Raw genomic sequence first — 25,273 nt, 5'->3', positions numbered from 1 at the left:
CAATCTGGGGACCTAACCACCTCAACAGCAGATGGAGGCCCAGCAGGAAGACAGGGGGCCATGCCCCGAGTCTTTGGCCCACACAGAGTGCACACAGTGCGTGTAAAAGGGGCCACAACTATGGGGGAGCCCCACACCCTAGACTGGACCTCCTGTGGATACACCTCTGGATGAAGTCCTAATGTTGTCCATGATTAATTAGAGATAAATGTAAGTACCCCCATCACTGCTGTGTAAGAAAAAAGGATCGCTTTTGATTTGGACATTTGTCTCATAATATATTTATTTAAAAGTGTTAATCCACAGATACATAGCCTCCACTAGTTGTAAGCAATTACATTCACCTCACAACTGCATCTCTCAGTAAATATATATTAAGGCCCAAAACCACAGTGAGCATCAGCATCCCTCCCAAATTTAGTCGTGAAAATAGCGATAAACATGGTCTGCAAGGGATAAAGACGTCTTGCCACCCTTGAATGGGGAAATGTAATGATATTCATAAAGAGACCACCTATTGGGGGCACATGAAAAACTGTTTCTTAGCAACAACATACAAGCTCTTACAAGCTACATCTTGGGAAATTTTTGACCAGACTGGGATGCAAACAACAGAAAACCTTTAACTAGGCCATGTTGCGAGTGTTGTGCTCCCTGCGGCTGAGTATCTGGGTGTCTCGTATAATAATAATAATAATTACTTTATTTGTATATATAGACTGTCAATACAAGTAACAAACTGCTTTACAACAAACAGTATGAAAGTCACAAATAATAAAAATAAAGATACAGATAATAAAAATCATACAATGACAGCTTTTTTTATAGAGATGTGTCTTAAAAGAGAGATTAAACATGTAACCGATTTTTCTTATCTCTTCTGGCAGATTGTTCCAAAGTGTAGGGCTCCTCACAGCAAATTCTCTATCTCCCTTGGTTTTCAGTCTAGATTTTGGAAAGGCTACCATTGTCTTCCCTGAGGATCTCAGACTGCATCCTGGCTCGTAGGGAGATAAATGGTCTGAAATATAAACCCTTGCTTTAAAAGTAATTAAAAGAGTTTTAGAATCAATCCGAAAATAAACACGCGCAATGATGCTAAAACAGGGGTGATATTGTTACATTTTTGGAATTGTGTTGAAAGCAGACGGTGGATTGATTTCTGAGTAAGACCATTATAAAGGGAGTTATAGTAGTCGAGGCAAGAGGAAATTAGATTTCTAGCTAAGTCTTAGAAAGTGGTGCTAGTTCACCGAGGTTTGCCATGATATCATTCGTGCTGGAGGTGGGACCAAAGACAATAACATCGAATTTGGAGAGGTTTAGTTGGAGAGAGTTGTTTGACATCCAGTGTTTTATTTCAGCAAGGCACTTGTTAGAGGTTTGTGATGTTTGACTGTTCCCTCCGGCTAATGTTACATTCTGCATATCAACAAAACACAGTGAAGAGAATACAGGAAAGTTTGTGGTAGCTGGTAAAACAAATCTCTACTCTTTTTTGTTCAGTTCAAAAATGTTACATGAGTGATCACAGGTCATACGATTAACATCGATTGGAGTGGAAACTCTGTACTGCAATGGTCATATACTGGTCAACCCGCAGAAACCATTTCACAGCGTCAGTTGAAGAGAAAACTCTGATAGCTGTGCAGCATTTAAAAGGTCTTATGTCTGCTCGGTGTAATTAAAGATGGAGTCCTGTTCATGACTGTGCCGTGGGATTACCTGAGGTGTAGTGTACTGATGCACTTTCCTCTCAGGATGTTATCCGCATCTGTCATGGGGGACCGTGATTCAAACACTTTAATGCATGAGGTCCATCTTTCTGTCAGCATCGTAGCGTGTGCAGTTACTTCATCTAAGAGTGTTTGAGTGTGATTTCAGTTGTGCTCAAATCTTAAGAATCCTTGTTATCATCCTCTTCATTTAAAAAGGTCATTTATTACAGTTAATCAAAGCAAGTTGAGGAAAATGATTCTAACACCAATACATTTTTTTTTTAAAGTGCACAATGATCTATAATCCTGAAAAATACATCATAAAATTATTCATCAGGAGCTTTCGACTACTATCTGGTCTCCACATCAACACATTAAGGTGAAAAATGCAAGCGTTCAAAATCCTTATTTTATTTCCCTTGAAGACGGAGACATTTGTAGAGATTAGTGCAGGTAAAGATAACTCTAATCTGCAGCAGGGTACGCTGTCACCGACTGACTGGTCCGTGAACGGTGTGTGTGTGCAACCATGCCTCTGCGGCGGCTGAGGAAGAGGCCAGTGGAAAGGCTTCACTGCCCTCTTGTGTTGAAAAGATATGACATTAATCCAGCTCGACCGGTCGACCTTGCAACAGGCCTTCTATGGATCACAGCATGTGTGTTGAAGGGGCCCAGTGTGTCACATGGAGGGCGTGAAGAGAAGGAGAGGTTTCTATTCATAATTCTGTGCTGTACCTGATGAATGTAAGTTTGATGGTTTCAGAGCAATACCAGGCTTTGAGGGGCTGGTAGGTCAGTCATCTCAACAGTGAGCTGATTCTGAGAGGGAAGGAACAGACATTGCACAACGTATGGATAGATCTTTTAGTCTCTTTAGCAATTTTCTGACTTGACTTGAGTGTAGTTTTTGCATACGAAGAATGCAGCAGGAGATCGTCCGGGGAGACGCTTTCACAACAACAGGGAAATATCCAGAACATTCAGGAGGGGGGCGGTGTCTGGGTCGGTGCAGGAGGAAGGACATGATGTAGGCTGTAAATTAGGTCTCTCAGGGAGGGGGGCTTCAACTGATTGAGTTAAAGAACTCTTATCAGGTTTAAACCTCCTCAATGAACTTTCTATAGAAGGACAAGGCCTCTTTGTGGCCTGTGGAATCACGGAGGAGGAAGAGGGGTTGCTGGATGTGCACGCCTGTACTGACGAGCCTTTTGTCACAGGCACTGATTGCTGCAGAGAACAAGGATTCTTTTTTTATGGCATTCTCTGCAGGAGCTCGATCAAATACAGGTGCTAGACATATTCAAGGATTTTGACTTTGTTGCTAAGAGTTATATAAAACATTGATTCCGTTGGTTAAATATGAAGCTACAGCCAACAGCTTGTTATCCTAGCTTAGCATAAAGACTGGAAACAGGAAGAAATAGCTGGACTGAACATGAGACAACTGCTGAGCTGAGGGAACGTCATATCACCACTCTAAACCTGGAATATGCAGTGTGTGTGTGTGTGTGTGTGTGTGTGTGTGTGCTTTCTTCAGTCATTGATGCACAAGGAAACACCACATTGACAGTAGTGGATCAGCTATCAATCAGCCAGCTGACGAGCACACATCTTGCAGACACACGTCTTGCACACATCTCCATGTGCAAGATGACGTTACCTCTGTGATGACATCACCAGGAGCAGCAAACTGAAATTATTTTCTAGAATGTGGATCATCAATTATCCTAAAAGGAAGTTAAAGTGAGTACAAAGCCTTTTGTACATGGACACAGTAACTTCCTGCAGTCTTCTTCTTGTGTGGTTTCCAGGCATATAGTGAAGACTGAAGCCAAGAAACAGTCCAGCTCATAACCCAGTGTAAAACCATAGCTTGTCATTTTCAGACCATGGCTTTTGTCCAGATTAAACAAATGGGATATCATTTACAGAAAAAAGCTAACCAGCTGTTGGCTGGGGCTTCAGATTTACTGTACAGTAAGATTCTTAGATCCTTTCTCATTCAGCACTCAGCAAGAAAACAAATACATTTTAGTCAACGAAGCACCGAATGGTTTGGCTAACCTTGTCTGCTTATGTTGTCATATTGAGGCCTGCCTGGTTGTGCTGACAGGTAGTCTGGGAGTAGATGGCATTGTGGAAGACTCTTGGTGGCTCACTGCAGACTTTGGTTCAGGACTGAAAACCTTTTTATTTTTGCCATCAAGCAAAAGATTTTCCTTGTTGATGCATGTGGCTGAAATTGTCGTGTCCTTTACATATTTTACAGCTGTCTGCCGGGCTGTAGAATTCAACAGCTCAAATCAAAAATCCATCTATCCATCCAATATCTATACCTCTCATCCTTTGAGAGTCGCAGTAGGAGCTGGAGCCAATCCCAGCTGACGTTGGGCGAGGGGCAGGGTACATCCTGGACAGGTCGCCAGCGTATCACAGGGCCAACATACAGACACAATTATTCATACATGGGAGTCAAACTAGGAGCCTTCTACAATTACAGTGCTAACCAACTTTACACAATTTCTACAATATCATTCTACAAAATAGATTAGAAAAAGAAATGAAATAAAAAATGCGTCAGTGAAGGAAAGAAGGAATCAGGTCTATTTCCTTGTTTTTAGACTCGTCTGTCCAATCAGCCACATAGTGCTCTATTCAGGTGAGTTGACAACATGCAACATCTAAAAATAAAAAGCAAGCTTCACTTATTTTTTTACTACAACCTGAGTGTAAAATTACAACATAAAAACAACAAGAAGGAGAAGAGTTCAAATTTGACCTTAAAATCAAATCCTTTCTTTTGTATTGTCCTCCATGAGTGCATGGGGCTGTGTACTGGTTATTTCGCTCCAGATTTCCCATCAAGAGTCTGAGTTTAGACTCCAATCCTGATGGAGTGAACAAGACATATATTTCAGAAAGAGGGAAGAACTGGAGTAGCTGGAAATAAAATATTAAAACTGTTTTCTCTCTCGAAGAGAAGCACAGACATGAAGAAGAAGCATTTTCATCTGCTTACGAAAATGTGGACATTACTTGCAGTTTTACTCCGACTTGGCTCCTCACTTTCAGTGTTCTGGGTACAAACCAGTCAAGATGCTGCCTGTCTGCAACAGAAGGTGCTAACAGCACAATGTAACAGGGTTAGGGTTAGGATTAGGGACAATGTCATGCCATTGTTCCACATAGGCTGGGCTCTTATTACATGAATGATCACTTGTATTTTACCAACAAAGATAGTTGTGAATTAATTTCTGATGAGGAACACATACAGGTTGGATGATGTTTGTTTTTATAGACTTGACAACATTTAACAATATTTTACCGCCGCCGTGGATGTTATGTTTTCACCTCTGATCGTTTGTTTGTTCGTGGGTTTGTTTGTTTGTTTGTAAGCAAGATTACATAAAAGCAACATGACAGATTTTGAGGAAACTTGGTGGAAGGATGCGGTATGGATCTTTTTTTCACCGATTTCCCAAGGAATATTTCATGGATCTTGATAAAAAGAAATCCAGAAACATTAAGGGGATTGATAACTATGAGTGTATTAAATTTGGTGCGGCTTGATTGAATTACGGGGACTGTTGGGCCTTGGTGGAAGTATGTGCTCTTCCGAGGGCCATTCTACTTCTTTTTAAATGTTCTGCCATTTTCTCCTCATTCAGGTCTTTGACTTTAGAAATTGTATTCTATTGTATTTGTTTACGTCATCCTTTCATGCCAAAACATCATTTTAAAACTTCAACATCAAAAGCTGAACACAACTACTCACTTTTTCAATCAGTACAGCAAAATAGTCTAACGGTACCATTTGTAATATCAACATCAGCCTGTTCTGAACTTCCAATCGCCAAATAACGGTGCAATCCAAGAGGAAGCAATAATCAAGAGGTTGAGTTGAGATGAGTCAAAGTAAAAATACAGGGAGATAGAGTTGCTTGGTAGCAAATGTAGAGAAACCAAACTAAATATCCATGGCAGCATTATCATTTTGCATAACTGAGTAAGAAATGATTTTGGATACAGTCAGTCAATCGTAGATATAATATCAGTATAATGATTTATGGTGGTATAGGTAAATATGGAAACTTGTTTTAAATGAAAAATACCAAACAGGCAACATCATTATTTTCCATTCCTCTGGACCTTAAAGCAACAGTTCTTCCAGTTTAGCTGCTGTTCAGCTAAAACTATGTGCTCTTGACACAACAATACAGTTCTGATGAAATCACTTGTTTAACCAGACCTACTTTAAATGGCTGCTATGCATAAAAAGTAACAAATGGACTCAGCAGCATTTCTCATAAGACATCAAGAAAACAGATGAAATTTGGGATTTCAAAAATAAACACGTGACCAACCAGAAAAGGTAGATGGAAACTACAGCATTTTCCAGTATTCATATTTCTAATTCTGACTGAGTGCATGGTGTCACCCACAGATAACTAGAGGATGTAAAAAATGTGGCAAAGACCACTGTTTTTTACACAATACATTTCCTTGCTGTTTTTAAATAAACATGAACTATTTTTTTCCACAAGAATAATCATACAAATCCAAATCCATGCAGTGTGACAGCACAGACCCTCGGGATATGCTCCTAATTTGTTAGTATAAATAATTCTATACATCTGTGGCATCTGATTTTGAAAATACTTTTCCCGAAACCATCAAAACGTGTAACTATTACATGAGATCGAATAGACATAACCTTTTTTTTGTAATTATTACTACAACAAATGCGTTTTCTTAGAATGTGTTGAAGTCTGTTCATTTACAAAATATTTATTTTTTATTAAGTCTGCAGGAGACAATGTGCAGGAATACTCTGCAGATTTGACTTCTCAGGTTTTTGGTCCATTGTCTCAGACATAATGTTATTTTAACTCCTGGGTCAGAAGCTAGGCTTCATAAAAGATGTCTACTGGCTATTGTTTTGGATTTTCTTTTTTCACTTATATTTCTTTTTCCTTTTTCTTTTTTTTTTAAAGTTATGTTGTGTTTTGCTCTTGTATATTTGTTTTATGTAATACTGATTGATTTTGACACACACAGTCCAATTTGCATCGTTACAATAATGTTGGTGATGCTATTGCTTAAAAATGATATGTGTTTGAATATAATTACAGTTGTTATCTTTATCTTCTAATATCTGAAAGGAACACTTCCATCTTGTTTTGATACAACTCTTACTGGATCAGCACCTGTTACAGTCACTTTGGCCAATTGTTGAAACTGTAAACCAAAACATTCTCTAAGTGCAATTGGAACTACTCTTTCATGGGACATCACATTTCTACAGCATGTTTGGAAAGGGTAGTGCCTCACACAGAACATTTCATTCATGCTTCAAAACTTCGTCATTGTATGAGCTTTACGGGTCAAAATGGTCATGGCAGTCAAATATAGATTTGTTTCTTATTTACAAATCTGTTTTGTTCAACTATTTTGTGATTGAACTAAGAATGTTAGTTTTGTCTAGCTGAATATCATTGTGGACCTGAGTGTTTTAGATTCAGATTGTACAGTTAAGTTAAATGTAAATCTAAAGATTTAGACTTTGTTGTGGGTAAAAAATATACTAGGAAAACTCAATTATACAGAAAATCTGATCTTATCTCACCTTACCTTACCTTACCTTACCTCCCCTTATCTTATCTTACCTTACCTTACCTTACCTTATCTTATATTGATAAGTTGCAGGTGATAACTGAAACGGTTAAACAACGTGCAGAAGTTGTGAAGAGATTGGCAATCTCACAGAAAATAAACTCAGTTCCGTTTTTTCTAGACAACTGATGTTTTGCACACGTGCAATTTGCTCGAATGAATCAGAAGTTGCCTCAAAGAACCGAGCCAGAGCGCGTGAGAGGAACTGTAGCGACACTGCGGGAGAGGAGAGGAGAGGAGAGGAGAGGACATCTCCAGGCAGCCTTCGTTTCTCCAGAGGAACCTGAACGCAGCGCACAGAGCGATGAATCCAGGGTTGAACAGGACGCTGAAAACAAAAAATGGACACTGATGGAAAATAATCCACCGAGGCTGGTAAATAATCACGTCAACACACTCGTGCTGCTGAACACGTTGACTAAGAAGAAACGTGCATTTGTGGCAAAGACTCGTTTCGACCAACGGCTGCTAGCTCGGTAGCTAAGTTAGCCTCAGTAGCTTAGAGACGGAAGCTAACGTCATTAGCTCTGTCTAAGACTCAGTGGAAGGATAATGAACACTGGGGGGGTGGATACAGTGCTAATCATTAGCTTGCGTGTTGTTATTTTAACAGTGTTAGTCGAGTGTATCGCCTTGTAGCCCCCCCCCACTTCCCTCCCCGTTGACTGTGCTGCATATGTCGGTCAGCTGTTGTTCAAAGCAGACAGCAGCCATTATTTTATCCTTCAGGATGTCACAGGTGCAGTCATGCTCTCATACGTGTTCAGCAGCCATGCATCACTTCCTCTGAGGCAGGGGTTCGGTGGATGAATGGGTCCTGCAGATAGTGTGGCGTCAATGTGAAGGATATTGTTTAGTTTTGACAATGCGTGTAGTTTCGTCAAAGGCCTCAGGGGATCGCTGTTGTGTGTTGACTTGGCAACGAAGCCAGTGTTTGTGTCTCCTACGTCTACATGACATCTATTTATCTCTGATCATACTAGTTAGACTGAAGCTTCCTCGGGCTTGGTGCCTCTACTGTATCTTCTCTATCTGTAGTTCAGAGTTGACTGTCTTTAATGTGAATTCAAATATCTGCATTGTTGTAAGTCATTATCTCAGTTTATTGAGATCATAATAATGAGAAGAAGAAGTAAACAACATTATCTTCAATATCTACCTCACCTTGATTTCTGTGACCTCCGTTTCACTCAGACCACAGCCTGACGTGTCCATCAGAAGGAGCCGCGTGCTGGTCTCGTCAACACAGGTAACTCCTGGTGGATCTTTTAATGATGTGGGAGGTCACTCATTAGTATACAAACACTCATTACTGACATAGATAAACAGCATTCATCTGTGTCATTGTAATACAAGGTTGCTCCTTCTCAGACTAAAGAGTTTTCTGTGTTTGTTGGAACCATTTATCACAGTGTAAATTATACATTTTTATGTTTCTGATTCCTTGACAGGCTGTCTGTGTGAGGCCTGTGACCGGCACACCACAAAGAACCTGAGGGGAGGAAAAAAAAGAAAGAGGCTGAAGGGTCAGAACCATGGAGACTCGCATTGGTAACATCGTGTTCAGCTCCAAGTTTGACTCAGGGAACCTGGCACGTGTGGAGAAAGTGGAGAAGGGCAGCTCCAGCCCTGCCTCTGACACGACTTCCAGTGGGAGCGCACCCTCAGGATCAACCCTTTGCCCTGATTACGAGTTCAATGTGTGGACGCAGCCAGACTGCGCCGGCACAGAACATGAGAATGGAAACAGGTAACAAATCTTCTGCTTTTGTACCACGTATTTGTAAACACAACCAGTATACTGCATTACATGTAATCAGGGATGAAATGGTACACATAGGTCGAATTCCCAATGGCTAGTTGATTATTGTGATGATTTGGTCAATACTGTCCAGCATCAACCAAAGTTCGCAAATCTCTAAGACACAAGGCGCAGCAAGCAACATGAATATGTTATGTGTATGGCTGCGACTAGCAACTGCTAGCATCCACTTGCCAAATTGTGAAATTTTTACCTGACTTTCATACATTTGGGGTCATTGTCTACATTAAACATAAAGAGTTGTCAACCTGTCTACTCCGTTCCTTCTCCACTCAGAGAAACTAGACTGTGAAAAAGCAAATTAGCCGATATTATACCAAGACTTTTGAAAAACAACAAACACAACTTTGCACATTTGATTTACTGCAGTGCAGGAAGTTTTCATTGTAAAAAAAACCATCTTAAAAAATGTAAGCCTTCTTCCTTTAATTTTGATTTTGTACATTAGATATGGTGTTTGTTGGCTATACTAGTATTTTTATTAGTGATAGATATACTATATATACATAGTGCTTCCTGTTTGTGTTTCAGATCATGGTTCTACTTCAGCTTGCGTGGCACAGCACCTGGGAAGATACTGAAGATCAATGTGATGAACATGAACAACCAGAGGAAGCTCTACAGCCAGGGCATGACTCCTCTTGTACGCACTTTACCTGGCAAGAACCGGTGGGAAAGGATCCGAGAAAGACCCACATCAGAGGTACACAAACACACAGACACACACACACACACACAAACGCACTCAGAGGCTGTCAGGCAGAGGATGTGGGCACCAGGAGCCATTGAGGCAGAGTGTCGTCAGTCTGACTTTTTTGACTAGCTACAATTATCTTTCTAATAATATCTCTCCTCCTCCTTTCTTCTGTCACTTTCCAGATACTAGATAACCAGTTCATCCTCTCATTCACTCACCGGCTGTCAGAGGTGCGAGGGGCAACCACCTACTTCTCCTTCTGCTTTCCATTCTCCTACACTGAGTGTCAGGAGATGCTGCAGCAGTTGGATGCGAGCCACCCCAATGCTGCTCATCTCAATCCAAGCAGGTACAACGATTACAACTCACCCCTATAATACAAGCAGTACCTGACATTTCATACTGTTTTTTTATAAGTAAAATGACCAATGACTTATTGGCTGTTTTTTGCGCCTGTCTCTTTTCTACCATCGTTCACTCCCTTGCAATCTCTCACCTTGCCTGTTCTCTCTGCCAGTGCACCGGCCAGTGTGTATTATCATCGGGAGTTGCTGTGCCACTCTCTAGATGGCAACAGGGTGGACCTGCTCACTGTGACCAACTGCAGCGGGATGCAGGAGGAGCGAGAACCCCGTCTGCCGAAGCTGTTTCCCGACACCAACACTCCAAGACCACATCGCTTCCCCAACAAAAGGGTATCACTCAGTTATACATACAAACTGTATTCTCTGCTGTAATATTACACCTTTTATGGCTTTGATGATTTTACACTGAAGACTCAGGCTGCAGCCACCCTAATATATTATAGTTTTAAAGCATTCACCACTGGTAATCAGATGTTTCCAACACTTACTACCACTTCCACCTTGTCAGTCCAAGAAAAGAAGTACCTGCTCTTATTTTTCACCTTAGCTTTTTCTTGTTGGTGGTATTTTTTGCAACTAAGAAACCAGCTGCAGAAATGAAAATCTGCTTCCTGTTTACATTGCTCCCAGTGTACGTGAATGGTCTTGTTGTATGCATTTTCAGGTGTGTTACTGTGGATGGGGATTACTACTGTCATGGAGCTAAAACACTCATGTGGTTGGAGACTGTTTTCGTTTTAAAATGCTGTTTTAAAAATTGGTATCGATGTAGCCTGAGGCTGATGTGGAATCACCCAATAACGTCAAAGTGATGAAGCTGATCATTGGTATTTTTGTGTGCCTGCAGGTGTTTTTCCTCAGCAGTCGGGTGCACCCAGGGGAGACTCCCTCATCCTTTGTGTTTAACGGTTTCTTGAACTTTATCCTACGAAGAGACGACCCACGTGCTCATGCACTTCGGAGCATGTTTGTGTTCAAGCTCATTCCCATGCTCAACCCAGACGGGGTTGTCCGCGGACACTACAGGTAAGAATGTTGACTCTGTCAGATAAGCGCAATTTAAATTATTTGTTTTGTGATCACATGATTTGCATTTAACTCATGATCCACTTTTTGTTTCTTGTAAAGTTTGTGTAGCTTGTAGCACGGTGGCTTGGTGACACTACAACTGCGTCGTTTTCTCTTATATATGATGTTTAAGAATCTGTAACCCGGTTCCACAGTGAGTACGTAAATGCACTGTTGGTCATAAGGGTGTCAGAAGAGCCTGGTTGAATGAGACATGTTTGTCATTTCAGCAGTTGCAGGTTATCAGGTTTTAGGTATGAAGGTCTCTGCTTCTTCTTTTGATCACCAAACCCCTGGAATGATGTGTATCTAAAAATAGCACCTGTACCATCTGCTCTTCAAACAAACACCAGCATGTTATAAGTATACCAGAATAGCTCAGCACTAACTGATGCTGATTTACACAGGAAAAACGTGTAGAAGGGCTTCTGCTGTGTTCAGTCATCAATGTTAGAAAGGCCTGTTTTTTTTAATGAAAAAACGTTCCGTCTCTGTTGTGCAGGACTGATTCCAGAGGAGTGAACTTGAACAGACAATACCTGAACCCCATCCCTGAGCTGCACCCATCCATCTACGCAGCCAAAACACTGTTGCTCCACCACCACACACACAACCGCTTGCACAAAACGCAGTGCAGCACGCACAACAACAACGTTACAAACACACACACCACTCCCCTCAACACCAAACCCTCCAATCAACACCCTGCCCCTCCCCCCACCGCTCCTGAAATCAGCTTGAACCAACGAGTTGCTGAGAAAGATGCAAATCCTGCGCAGCCGGAAGTTCCCATGGTGACGGAGGAAAACGTCTGGGTGAACACGGAGATGGGGAAAGAAGAGCCGAAAAGCTCATCAAGCTCCCCAGACACTGTAGCCTCTGTTACTGCAGAAGAAACAGTCCCCCTGGTGGAGGAGCAGGAATCGGTTCCACCCCAGGAGGGAGGTGTGGCATATTATGTGGACTTACATGGCCACGCCTCCAAACGCGGATGTTTCATGTATGGGAACAGCCTTTCTGATGAGAGCCAGCAGGTTAAAGATGATTTTATTTATTCAATCTAACCATTCTCTTGGAATCTTTTTGGATTCATATTAAATGATATTAAGTTATATTCTTTCTGTCTGCAGGTAGAGAACATGCTGTACCCGAGGCTGATTGCGGTTAACTCTGCTCACTTTGAATTCCTTGGTTGTAACTTCTCGGAGAAGAACATGTACGCTCGGGACAAGAGAGATGGGCAGTCTAAAGAAGGCAGCGGGCGGGTGGCCATGCACAAGGCCATAGGGCTGCTTCACAGGTGAGACTTTAACAGATACACAGCACGTAAACAGTGGTTGTACGGTGTAGTCACTTCCGATATAACAGTTTTTCATCTATATACAAAACTCTAATGGGCTTTGAAGATTCAAACGTTTTGAGAAAAGCCGGGAAGAGTAATTGTTCCTTTGTTAGTCTTGGATCTACAGGACTGTCTCAGAAAATTAGAATATTGTGATAAAGTTCTTTATTTTCTGTAATGCAATTAAAAAAACAAAAATGTCATGCATTCTGGATTCATTACAAATCAACTGAAATATTGCAAGCCTTTTATTCTTTTAATATTGCTGATTATGGCTTACAGCTTAAGAAAACTCAAATATCCTATCTCTAAATATTAGAATATCATGAAAAAGTATACTAGTAGGGTATTCAACTAATCACTTGAATCGTCTAATTAACTCGAAACACCTGCAAGGGTTTCCTGAGCCTTGAAAAACACTCAGCTTGGTTCAGTAAACTAAATCACAAGTATGGGGAAGACTGCTGATCTGACTGCTGTCCAGAGGACCATCATTGACACCCTCCATCAGGAGGGTAAGACACAAAAAGAAATTTCTCAAAGAGCAAGCTGTTCACAGAGTGCAGTTTCAAAGCACATCCACAAAAAGTCTGTTGGAAGGGGGAAATGTGGCAGGAAACGCTGCACAACCAAGAGAGATGACCGCAGCCTTAACAGCATTGTGAAGAAGGGTCGCTTCCAGAATTTGGGGGAGCTTCAAAGACAGTGGACTGAAGCTGGAGTCCAGGTATCAAAAGCCACTGTTCACAGACGTGTCCGGGAAATGGGCTACAATAGCCGTATTCCCATGGTCAAGCCACTTCTGAACTCAAGACAACGGAAGAAGCGTCTGACTTGGGCTATGGAAAAGAAGCACTGGACAGTTGCAGAGTGGTCCAAAGTCCTCTTTTCAGACGAAAGCAAGTGTTGTATTTCATTTGGAAGTCAAGGCGCCAGAGTCTGGAGAAAGGCTGGAGAGGAGCAAAATCCAAGTTGCTTGAAATCCAGTGTGAAGTTCCCACAGTCAGTGATGGTTTGGGGAGCCATGTCAGCTGCTGGTGTTGGTCCACTGTGTTTCATCAAGTCCAGAGTAAATGCAGCTGTGTACCAAGAGATTTTAGAGCACTACATGCTTCCGTCTGCTGAAAAGCTCTATGGAGATGAGGATTTCATTTTCCAGCATGATCTGGCACCTGCCCACAGTGCCAAAACCACCAGTAACTGGTGTACTGACCATGGCATTACTGTCCTCGATTGGCCTGCCAATTCCCCTGACCTGAACCCCATAGAGAATTTGTGGGGTATTATGAAGAAGAAGCTGAAAGACACCAGACCCAACAATGCAAATGAGCTAAAGGCCGCTATTGAAGCATCCTGGGCATCCATAAACCCTAAGCAATGCCACAGGCTGATTGCCTCCATGCCACGCCGCATTGATGCAGTAATCCGTGCAAAAGGATTCCCAACCAAGTACTGAGTGCATTAATGGACATTTTCAAATGTTTGATTTTGTTTTGCTGTTATAAATCTTTTTTTTACTTGGTCTGAGGAAATATTCTAATTTTTTGAGATAGGATTTTTGAGTTTTCTTAAGCTGTAAGCCATAATCAGCAATATTAAAAGAATAAAAGGCTTGCAATATTTCAGTTGATTTGTAATGAATCCAGAATGCATGACATTTTTGTTTTTTAATTACATTACAGAAAATAAAGAACTTTATCACAATATTCTAATTTTCTGAGACAGTCCTGTATATATACATACTGTATGTTCACAGTTTACATGGCTCAGGCTTAAATTAAATAATTGCAGAAAACAACAGCTGTATAGTTCCTCATGTTGCTGTTGTCGGCTTGTCAACAGCTACACTTTGGAGTGCAACTATAACACGGGAAAAACCATGAACACCATCCCACCTGCCTGCCATGACAACGGACGGGCAACCCCGCCCCCACCTCCATCATTTCCCCCAAAATACACTCCGGAAATATTTGAACAGGTAAGGACTCGGAGACGAGAGTAGATTGTTGCACAAGTACCTCATCTCATTCAGACAGGATTGTAGTTTTTGGGAGGGTGCAAGAATGAACAACTTTTTAATGCAGTGCATCCTAAACTACTGACTCCCTGTCAGTTGTTTATTGCAAACAATACTTATTATAAGAGAAGGCAATTCTTACGTTAACTCAAGTGATGCTGTGCACCAGGTGGGGCGTGCCGTAGCCATCTCAGCCCTGGACATGGTTGAGTCTAACCCTTGGCCGCGGCTGGTTCTGTCAGAGCACAGCTGCCTGACAAATCTCCGAGCCTGGATCCTCAAGCACGTCCGCAACACCAAAGGCCTGAACACACACAGCCACGCCCACCCCCCAACAAGAATACACCACAACGGCAGCAAGGCTTCCCCGCCAAAGAGTTTCAACAAGTGAGTTTCAGTTCTTTTTCATGTAAAACAAGTAAAACATTTGATTGACTTTTGTGTTGTTTTTTAAAATTTTCCTGGCAGCTGTCTGTCTGGCTCAGCATCAGAGAACACCCTCAGCCGCGTTCGCTGCAACAGCCAGAGTAGCAGCAGCCAGACGCCCTCCCCCAAGATGCACAACTCCCCGAGCTTTACTTTTGGCTGCCCTCCACCCCGAACTCACTCGCAGCACAACAGCACGCACACAAGCGGACGTGGAGGCAACAAGACACTCGGGCCAGTCAGAGGTAAGCTGATCTCTCAGCTCTCTTAGTGGTGGCCGTCTCATATCACCTTTCCCTGGGTGTTGCTCCACTCCACTCTTTTATTCTCTCAACATCTTATATTCTATCATTTGATATCTCTCTTTACTATTATTTATGTAAATGGATATTGGTGGTTGCTAGTGTGGTTCTTCTAGGATGCCAGATTGATGTGTCAGTGTCTGTGACAGTTTCAGGTTTACAATAACAGTGATGTTAAATTTGCGAGGCAGATTTTTTTATATCCAAAGCGTGAAATAATGGATCCCTGTTCTGGATGTTTCTGGCCTGTAATATCAGCATGACCTGGGCGTGACTCCCCCCTTTGCTGCTGCTTGTGCATGTATGTTGTCCCTTCCAATGTTAGATTTACGTTTTAATGAGCCCTGGTCTTTGTCACCAGCACCAAATTGAGTGTGTGGTTGGAGAAAGTTAAATTTTTCTGTAACACACATGTATTCTAACTATATCCCGTCACTTTGCTCCCCCGGAGCATTATAATATCTGCTGTGCCTTAGTTCACGGCTCTTTTTAAGTTTGCGTGCCAGACAATCCTCGCATGTCTTAGAGCCTGTGTACGTTATGTGTCTCCCTCTCTGTAGAAACTAAGCCTCAGGAGAAGAGACGTCCCCCCCACCACCGCTCCATCCTACGGTCTCCCAGCAACAGCCACGCACCCTCACGCCCCCCTAACTCACCCCCTTCCTCCTCCTCCTCCTCATCTTCCTCAGTGTGTGCGGCGGGCTCCTGTCCCCTCCCGGCCTCCGTCAGTATGACAGGTCTGTACTCCCTCCAGCCCCCCAGCCTCTCCACCTTGCTCCCCTCCCTGCAGGCTCTGCCCCGCCCAGGGCTGCTCTCCAAACTGAGCCCCCTGCTCCGTCAGAGCCTGCCGCCAGCCAGCAACACTCCAAATGGGCCAACCCAGGACTGAATCTAACCCTGTGGGTGCCTGCGTCTGTGTGTGTGTGTGAATGTGTTTGTGTGTGTGTGCAGACTTGAGTGAGTGTAAGCTCTTTAAAATTGCTTCGAGTAACAGATAAGAGGTGCGTTAATTTATATCTGTCTTTCCAGAAACCTGCACCTGCCTGGTGCTCATTGGAGGCTAAACAAGTGCAAATCACTGTTGTGTGTGTGTGTGTGTGTGTGTCTGAATGTGTGTGTAATTGTGTGACTGAAACATCATTGGTGCTAGCTCTTCTCACCTTTTCCTCTGATATGGTAGTTTTTTTCTCCTTCGCATCATTACACATATCTGCATCATTACACATATCTGCAGTATTACACATATCTGCAGTATTAGCACCTTCAGATAATGAAGACAATAGAGAATGCGAGTGTCAAATTTATGACTGAATTGTTTTTTCCTTTCGTTATCGACCTTAAATCGAGCATTGTGTAACACACACCCCTGTGACATAGTTCTGTGGAGTTAGTGGTTTCAGACCCGTCAGTGTGAATGTGTAGCAAAGAGAGGCAGTTGCTTTGGCTCATGTTTTCCATTGTGCCCTTGCACACCCGATATACAGTAGATATTATCAGTACATTATACATTAATATTATGAATATTATACTGATGGATTACATTACATTACATTGAGTAAGTCTCTTTTTCAGTCTGTTAACTAATAACCTAAGAGGAATTACCATGTTACTGTGATGACATTTGGGAAATTGTTTTTAAATATTCTCTCTTTCACAGTTGCTCATTATAAGCTACAACATGAATTACTTTCGCCATGTTGCACTTTATTATAATTTATAATTTATTGGTTTTATTTAATTTTAAGAAACAGGGTTTGCAGAACATTGTGTGCCCTCTGTCTCCGTAAAATCGTTTTAAACACTTTCTGATCCATTGTTTCTTTTCTCAGTGTCTTTGTATTTCACTCTGTGGTGATTATATGTAAAAAAGAAAAAAAAAGGTGCAAGTCGCAGGCCGATCACATCGTCAAGTCATAGAAACTGTTCAGACCTGGTATTCACATCTGTCTGGAGTGATCCGATCACAACAGTCAGTGGTGGTCAAATGCGCCCTGGTCCACATATGAAGGACCACTTACTCAGCTCATGGCCTCTAACCCTCTACACTGTCCTTATGTTGAATTGTTTGTGGCCACAATATCAACTCTGCCCGCCACATAATGACTGATACTTTACTTAAATTGGTAAAATCTCTCTTCCTAGCAGAGCCACCAATCAGGTCTGTCCTGACCCTGCTCGCTCTCTCTCTCTCTCTTTCTGGCCTGTGCCAACACACACATGCACACACATCTGCAAATTCAGACCGGGTAAAAAATATATAATTTGGTCATGACAAATACGAATGGCATCCATGTTTATTTGCATTCAGGATGCATTTTAAAGGGCTATTAATTTAATGCCATGTGTCAATACCAGGTCTGAACAAAGCCTTAGTTACACTGTGAGTGAGTTCTCAGTTGAACTTAACATTCTGTTGTAAATATTTAAATTTCTTGTGACTGAAAATCACATTTAAAAGGCCTCTTGTTTCATGTTTGTGTGCAAATTAGAGCCTCATTTCTGTGATGAAATGTTATGAAACCTGTATCATTCCAGTGTCGGCCCAGTCTTGGTCCTGACATCATGATATTCACAGAGTAGCCTACAGCCAGAATCCTCATGTGGACCATCACTGGCTTAAAATCTGCATGGATGGTGGAACCAAGGTGTTGTAAAAAAAGAAGGGTTGGATTCGTCATGCAGCTGCCGACAAGCAATATCATTTAATACTATTTGTTTGTTCTAACTGTGCGGCTCAGTCAAAGCTGGCAAGTGTTAAGAATTTTCTAATAAGATTCCAATATTGTTTTCAGTGTAAATAAAGAGTAGAGTCTTACATTTTATTACTTGTTTCATAGAGCCGATCATTATTTATTCAAACGCATCTGTGTGTTTTATTTGTGTAAATTGAATTTGACAGGTGTGTAGTGAGCTGACGATGGTCAAAGTGAATATATTTTGTGGTTAGCAGAGGTGAGAAGTGATCTCGTTGTCTTGGTCGATATGTAAGACTCAAAAGAAAAATCTTGGAATTATGGTAATTTGTCTGTAATCCAGTTTTGTGTGCTGTTATTCAACTACTTGATGATGGTCTGTGTTGTTAGGACCAGCCATTCTAGGTGCTCTGAAGATGCAGAGGTGGGATGTCTGTGATGTGGAGAGGTTTCACTAGCAGCTGAGTAACCAGACCATTGACTGTAGCTATTGTCTGTTCCAGCATTGTTGTCATGGTGTGCCTTGTTCTGTTGTAAACAGTAGATTTAGGAGGCTGTGCTCATCCAGTTTAACCAGAAAACCTGCAACGCGAAAGGAAAAATAGAAAACTTATAATTCAGTGGTATTTCCAGTAGTCAGGCCTAAACCGTGTTAAATAAAATACAACTGCAATTAATCATTGGATATTAAGTTAAATTGGCATATTTAAGACTTTGAATATGAGCAGCACTATGCTCTCTTACGTAAACTGTGAGCTCCAGAAAATGTCCAGAAAATTGGATCAGAACATTTGCCTTCACATGTGAAAAATACAGCAGGAGATTGTGCCGATGTCAGATGCATTCACAACAGCATGAAAATGTCACGCATAGAGCATGCAGGAAGCAGGACTTAAATTCCAAAGTAAAAATCTTGTTTTTGTTTACAGCACGTCAACACCGGCCCTGAAAAGCTCTCAAATCTCATCGTCTTTCCAAGTCTCCGTTGGCGTCTTCTACGTAAATTTTTTTTATCCAGAGATATTTGTATTCTTCCAGTTTTGCGTCCATCTCGTATGAGCAACATCATCAACATGCCCGCTCGCTGGCTGTGATTTTTCCTGACATTTTCCTGCCTTATTCTCACACGGCCTCAGACATTTTGCGGCCATTTTACTGAGGGACCGGAAGTTAAAACGTTCCAGAAAATGTCCTTAGCAGCTGACTCGGACATTAGCATTCTCACATACAGCCCCTTTGGACAATTTCAGCCAAATGTCCGGACTTCGGTGCAGGTCTGAAAGCAGCTATAGATGAAAAGAGTTGAAAGAGAAGCCACTTTGAGAACATGTTAGAAGTGAAAACAACCCTCTGAAAATGTGATTGTCATTTTGTGCTTTGGCAACATTAATGTCTCACTCCTTTTGATATCACTACGTTGATGACTTCTCTGTATGCCCACTTCATTCAGCAGTGGGAGCTATGTACAAGGGGCTTTCGGTTCAGACGAGTGCCCTGCAACATGAGTGCACTGTAGTTTTATTCTGCTTTCTCACTGTGAACTCTGATGTCCTGTTTCCCACTTGTTAAAGCTTAAATACCTTCACACAGAATAACACAAATGGAGAAAACGCACTGTATGCATCATCACGTTCTCATCTCGGTCTTTCTGATTTACACTCCTCAATGAGAATGTTGTTTTTTTCCTTCAATGTGGTGCTAACCTTCTATACCAGACATAAGTGTTTGTCTGTGTATCACCTTCTTGAATGTGCTGCTGTCCTTTATCGCCTCTCTGTTTAACCTCTGGAATAAAAACTATCCTTTTGTGAAGCAACATCTGTGTGAGTCCTCTGCTCTCAATCCACTCTGTTGTGTGTAATCTTTATTTAGTAGCTTGCATGTAGAGTTGCACTTGGCAACAAACAGGTCAAAAAATGTTTTTATGCAAATAATATGTGTAACATTTGTACTTAATTCAAAATACTTAAATTCCCTCCTCGTTTTTGTCCTTAAATAATGTCCGTCTTTGAATGTGGTGTTACTCAGTTACCACCCACTGTTTCTCCTTCCCCCTGTTGTGTTTTACCCCCTTTATTCATGTTCCCTTCATCTGGTTAACAGGCCTCAGCTGTCCAGACTCTCAGGCTGGTGGACCCGGTTCAGAGGGTTTGTCCAGAATGCCTTTCCCCATGCGTCCTGGCCGGGTGGGGAGAGGGTGCCGAACTCTAACGGTCACTCGTCATTCCACAGAGGCCTGTAAAGAGGTTAGCTGACTTAGCTGGCTCCCTCACACAGAGCAAATTCTCCTCACTGTCTCATATTACATGTTTTTCTATAACATCATATATACAACATACAGGTTTACAAAGTCCCACTTTAATATCTCCTTCTGTCACAGGCTGCTAAAGACTCGGGACCTGATCACATCCTTTCCTCTATCAAATTCAGCAAGTGAGTGCATCTGTGATAATGAGATTACCCATCTGCATGTAATATATAGTAGCCCTCTTCTTGCAATGATTTTTTTTTTTATATGAGTGGTGAGAATGTTAACCTCTTTGTTGCCTGCCCAGGTGTGACCTGCAGCCTCAAGTGAGCCGCGTCGCCATTCGGAGGATGGGGTCGACTGACGTCCCTTCCCCCCCACGCGACAGTAAAACAACCCCCTTTAGAAATAATGCATCCTTACCTGGACAAAAAGATGAGTCGGCCACCATGAAAGTCTGGAAGCTGCTCAGACCAGGTCTCCAACGGCACCTGTCGCTGTCAGGCATGTATACATTCTAAGAAAAGATGGATTTTTTACATGACTTAAAATGTGCATTGATCAGTATTTATTGAGTGGATCAAATGGGTGCAAAAAGAAATTGTCATGAACCCAAAAAGAGTTATTAGTCTACTCTGCAATTCCTGTTAGTCCCGTACTGTCTTGAAGCTCATTGTTTTAGCTTCATGGCTTCCAACTTTACGTTTTCTAAACTGCTGATCCCATTTGTATACTTTTACCACTTAAGCTAGATTAACGGATGACTCCCAATACAGGCATCACAGATGATATTTCTCATTGTTTCATAATGTTCAAAAGTCTCTGCAGGTTCCAACAAGTAAAATAAGACTCTTTAAGACTTTTCTAAAAATCTATATCAAGTATAACCAATATGAGGGAATATCCGAGTCCCACGTCCCCACAATTGAAGATAAGGTGAAGTAACCTAGTAGAGAATAACCCTTTAATAGTCATGTTAACTCACAAACTACAACCAGGGACTGTAGGTAACCTTATCTTTCCCACAGCCAAGGCAAGTTACGTTAACTGTGTATATGTGAAGATTACACACTGGAAAGAGGGAAGTCAAAACATTTATCTTAACAAAAATTAAGCAGAAGTAGCAATGTTAACATAATCTGGACCTACCTGAAAGTATTTAAGAGCTAGTATGTACCATTTTAACATATTTAAGACTTTTAAAAACCCACAATCCAGATTATTGAATTTTAGACTTTTTAAGAGCCCATGTTTGATTTCACTCTGCAGGTGTATCGGGGAAAGACGGTGCCATACAGCTGGCCTCGAAAGCCCTAATAAAGAAGAGCACCGACAGGAGTTTACACTACACATGCAGTGATATCATAGAAACTGCACCTGAGGTGGATGAAATACTGAAACAGGTACAGACATATATGCACCTTTTATATCAAATAGAACAAAATACCACATTCTAGTGAGACAAATGAATGACTGAACCATGCATGATGTCTTCGAAGGTTGAGGAACCTCCAGCGATGCCTCTGCCTGAGCCTGTGAACATGTGTGACACAGTGACCCTGTGTGGAAAAGCCTAGGAACTGCACAGAAGAGGAGGAGGAGGCGCTTTGTGTGTACTGGACCAAATTGTGATCAAAACCATTTAGAACTTCAGGAGAGGACATTTTATCATGGAGCATCCTAATGTGAAATACTTTGTTTTTGTCTGAATATATTCAGTATCCTGAGCGTGCATCCATGCTCTTCAACATAATCATACCAAGGAGCTGCTCAGTACAACTCATGAGCAGGTTCCTGGAGAGGCTGAAGTGCCTTGCTCGATGACACCACATCAGTGTTGTGGCAGGGGAAAGGCACACGCTTTCCCCAATTCAGCGATCAAACTGAACAAGAGCCATAGACTTGAAATATCTTTAAAACATTTCGGTTACTATCACTGTACCTCACATTTTGTGTTTTCCTTATGCTCCTCACACAAAAAGAAAAACGCAATCTGACCAATATAACTATGCACTGATGAATATACTGTAACATTTTAGCCACTTAGTAAAAATGTACCATGTCACCTTTACAACCTCTTTAATTTCCTTTCTGTATTTAGAGGCAAACGTGTGAGTGAAGTGTGAATTTAATGTAATGATTCCAAAAGTTGTTTGTGGTTTGAAGACGATGCCCATAAAAGGTATTAATTCACCTTGTTTCACTCATGATTTATTTTACCACATTGGTCGACAGAGAAGAAACTGAAATGTCAACTTATAAAGTAATCGTCAAAATGTAGTTTGAGTTGTAGAGCTGTATGTAGCAAATCATTTATGAAAAATACACATGTATCTGGACGGTCCAGGCAGCCACGCTCCAGAGAGGACAGTCAATAAGAAGAGATGTGGGACAGCTGCACAATCTACATCACAGCATCTATGTGAAAATGACATTAATGGGGGAGGCCACCAAAACATATGGAGCCAGGTGGGGGGGCCGTGTCATGTGGTGAGAAAGCTTCTCTGCAGCGGGACCTTGGAGGCTTGTGGAGCTGGAGGGTCAAATGAAAGCAGCAGACTACAGAGAGGTCCCAGAGGAAATGTGAAGTACAAGAGAGCTGTAACATGAGGCTCTTTTCCCCCAAATACACATAAAGTCAGAGTAACAGGAGAGGCTTGAGTCCAAAGTTGATACATGAAAGATTCCAAAGGTGGGTTAATACTTTTATGAGCATTGGGCAAGATATATAAGATATATATAAATATATTGACATATTTTAGATAAATAAGGCAACCTGATGTAGATTATACAATGTTAAAAACTTGAAGCATGAATATTCTTGAAATAAACATTGCATGCTTTCAATTTTGCACAATTCAATAACAATCTATATATCATGTGCTGTGCTTTCTCCAAGAATCCAGGCACCTTCATTTTTTACATATTTTATGTTGAAGCCTTGTTTAAATGTTTAAATGTTCACTCTTTACTCTACATTGGCAAACAGAAAAACCAAATTTTTCATTTTATTTAAACAATTTCGGGAAAATATTTGTCTATATCTTAGCAAAATCTTAGCATATGGCTTGAGCATAAAATGTGAAAAAAGGTGAAGGTGTCTGAATACTTTCCAAATACACCGTACATGTAGGATAACTTAAAGGAATTTAGTAAAAAAAAAAAAAACAAGGCAAATGTCCTTTACACATTTTTATTATACAAAAAAAGACAAATGTGCAACCATAACAACATAGAAATTCATCTCTTGGAAAGAGGCTGGGATGATGTGGAATGTTGTTTCCAAGGTGGCGGCTTCAATGCCCATCTCATCTGTGGGGACAAAAATACATTAACATGTGTTTTACCACATTTATACTGATGTTCAGATATCATGGTTAATATCAACAAATTAGCCATGTAGTGAATAGGTAAAACTCTAGAATTCTCCATGAGCCATGCATGTTAAGATTTACTTCTATGTTTTACACCACACTGCTGCTTTCAATCATTAGTCTGCTGAATGCACCTTTTACCACAGAAGGGACTTTTAAACTTTTACATTTGTTCACAGTGGAGCAGGACTGACAGTAGTAACCACAAAGAAAGTGGTGAAATGACCCATCTTGGACACACACACGGATTGCACTCACATCTCCGATCATGTTGGCACAACCTACTCCTGCTTCTTTGGGTTATTGACTGCGACGTAGTGATACAACACAACCAGTAGGAATAATGACACGCCAAGCATGTTGGCAAATATGGCGAGCTGCACGTCAGTCACCATTCTGCAGAGAAAAGAGAGACATGGTGTAACAAGTGCAAGGTTAGGTTAGTTTTTAATCATATTTTTGTTCCCTCTGCCAAGGAGGTTGTGTTTTCACCCCTGTCCATTTGGTGGGAGGATGTGGGTCAGGGATGAACTTTGTAGGGCAGATCGGGGAATTATTTCACACCTTCTTTAACATTGTGAGATAAGGTGTCTATCAACATTTTGCTTAATTTTCAGAGAATACATGGATCTTGCTGAAAAAAAATCGGACATGATTGTTCATATCAATGTAATGCTGGTGTGAAATGAACTAGCAGAGATGTTCATTTCACAGATTCAGATTATCATAACTGAATACAGAATAACAGTTGGCATGATGATCTCTGCTAGTAACTAGAAAAAGGGAGGAAAATGCATCTCAACTCTTAAAAATTAAAGAGATATTAGTAGTTGGCAGTGACATTATGTTTGGTGTGGTGTCAGTAAAGCATCTACAACCACTGACGTGTAGGTTTGATAAAAGAACATCTGGAATAGCGAAAGTGACTTTCTGACCACACGACGCCAAAGACCGAGTGAATAGCTGACTTATGCATATGAATTTGTAGAAGATCACTCTGATAAATCACGGCCACTTCTTACGAATGTACAATCAATGAGTGTGATGTTAGCCTAGCTAACCAGCTAGCTAGCCGACTATTACACCCGACACTGGTGAAACTAGCCAATATAGGGGATGCTACATACATAGCATCAACATAACTATAAAGAATAGCCCCCTGCAGTGTAAATGTAATCACTGTAACTACTCACGTTAACTCTGATCGCGGGTTTCGATCTCGGTTCAAGCGAATCTCCAGCTGCACTGGAACGGACAAGCAAACCGGTCTTACTTCCGGTTTGAGGGAAAAGACACGTCAAGCATTGCAGCGTCATAGAAATAGAGTGAATAGAGCAGGTCTCAGTGATCGAGAGATGCAAATAAACACCTCAACGAACATTAGCCTCTCTCGTTTTCTCCAGAGACGCCATATTTAAGTACAGTTGTAATAGTTTGGGGACATTAAACACAACGCACTCATGTTTTTCTCTTCTATTTTATCGTGGTCATCCAAGCCAGGGGTGGCGGTAGAGAGCCGCGGTCAGCA

The 25,273-nt window shown here is 41.4% G+C and overlaps 2 protein-coding genes across 10 annotated transcripts; one reads left to right on the top strand and one right to left on the bottom strand.

Moving 5' to 3' along the window:
- Positions 1-7,578: 7,578 nt before the first annotated feature.
- Positions 7,579-23,121, top strand: agbl5 (ATP/GTP binding protein-like 5). Of its 9 annotated transcripts, none has more exons than XM_034580073.1 (18): positions 7,596-7,766; positions 8,586-8,640; positions 8,843-9,141; positions 9,745-9,916; positions 10,093-10,259; positions 10,428-10,605; positions 11,123-11,301; positions 11,846-12,377; positions 12,474-12,643; positions 14,528-14,663; positions 14,872-15,089; positions 15,171-15,373; positions 15,991-16,167; positions 20,227-20,369; positions 20,504-20,556; positions 20,679-20,875; positions 21,641-21,774; positions 21,871-22,564. In XM_034580073.1, the coding sequence occupies exons 3-18, from the start codon at positions 8,927-8,929 to the stop codon at positions 21,946-21,948; spliced, it is 2,952 nt and encodes a 983-aa protein (XP_034435964.1). In that variant the 5' UTR covers positions 7,596-7,766; positions 8,586-8,640; positions 8,843-8,926; the 3' UTR covers positions 21,949-22,564. The 9 variants fall into 9 exon arrangements, with proteins under 9 accessions (XP_034435968.1, XP_034435964.1, XP_034435965.1 ...); XM_034580071.1 differs by having other exon boundaries at positions 7,622-7,766; positions 8,586-8,614; positions 8,867-9,141; positions 15,168-15,373; positions 21,871-23,121; XM_034580070.1 differs by having other exon boundaries at positions 7,622-7,766; positions 15,168-15,373; positions 21,871-23,121.
- Positions 23,122-23,548: 427 nt separating this feature from the next.
- Positions 23,549-25,156, bottom strand: ost4 (oligosaccharyltransferase complex subunit 4 (non-catalytic)). The gene is made up of 3 exons (XM_034580085.1): positions 24,939-25,156; positions 24,004-24,141; positions 23,549-23,683 (listed from the first exon to the last, which is right to left on the bottom strand). The coding sequence occupies exon 2, from the start codon at positions 24,138-24,140 to the stop codon at positions 24,027-24,029; it is 114 nt and encodes a 37-aa protein (XP_034435976.1). The 5' UTR covers position 24,141; positions 24,939-25,156; the 3' UTR covers positions 23,549-23,683; positions 24,004-24,026.
- Positions 25,157-25,273: the final 117 nt, after the last annotated feature.

This window comes from Hippoglossus hippoglossus, chromosome 24 (genome assembly GCF_009819705.1).
Source record: "Hippoglossus hippoglossus isolate fHipHip1 chromosome 24, fHipHip1.pri, whole genome shotgun sequence".
NCBI classification, from domain to species: domain Eukaryota; kingdom Metazoa; phylum Chordata; class Actinopteri; order Pleuronectiformes; family Pleuronectidae; genus Hippoglossus; species Hippoglossus hippoglossus.
Note: the sequence above shows the minus strand (reverse complement) of the source record. Positions and strands in the feature narration are given on the sequence as shown.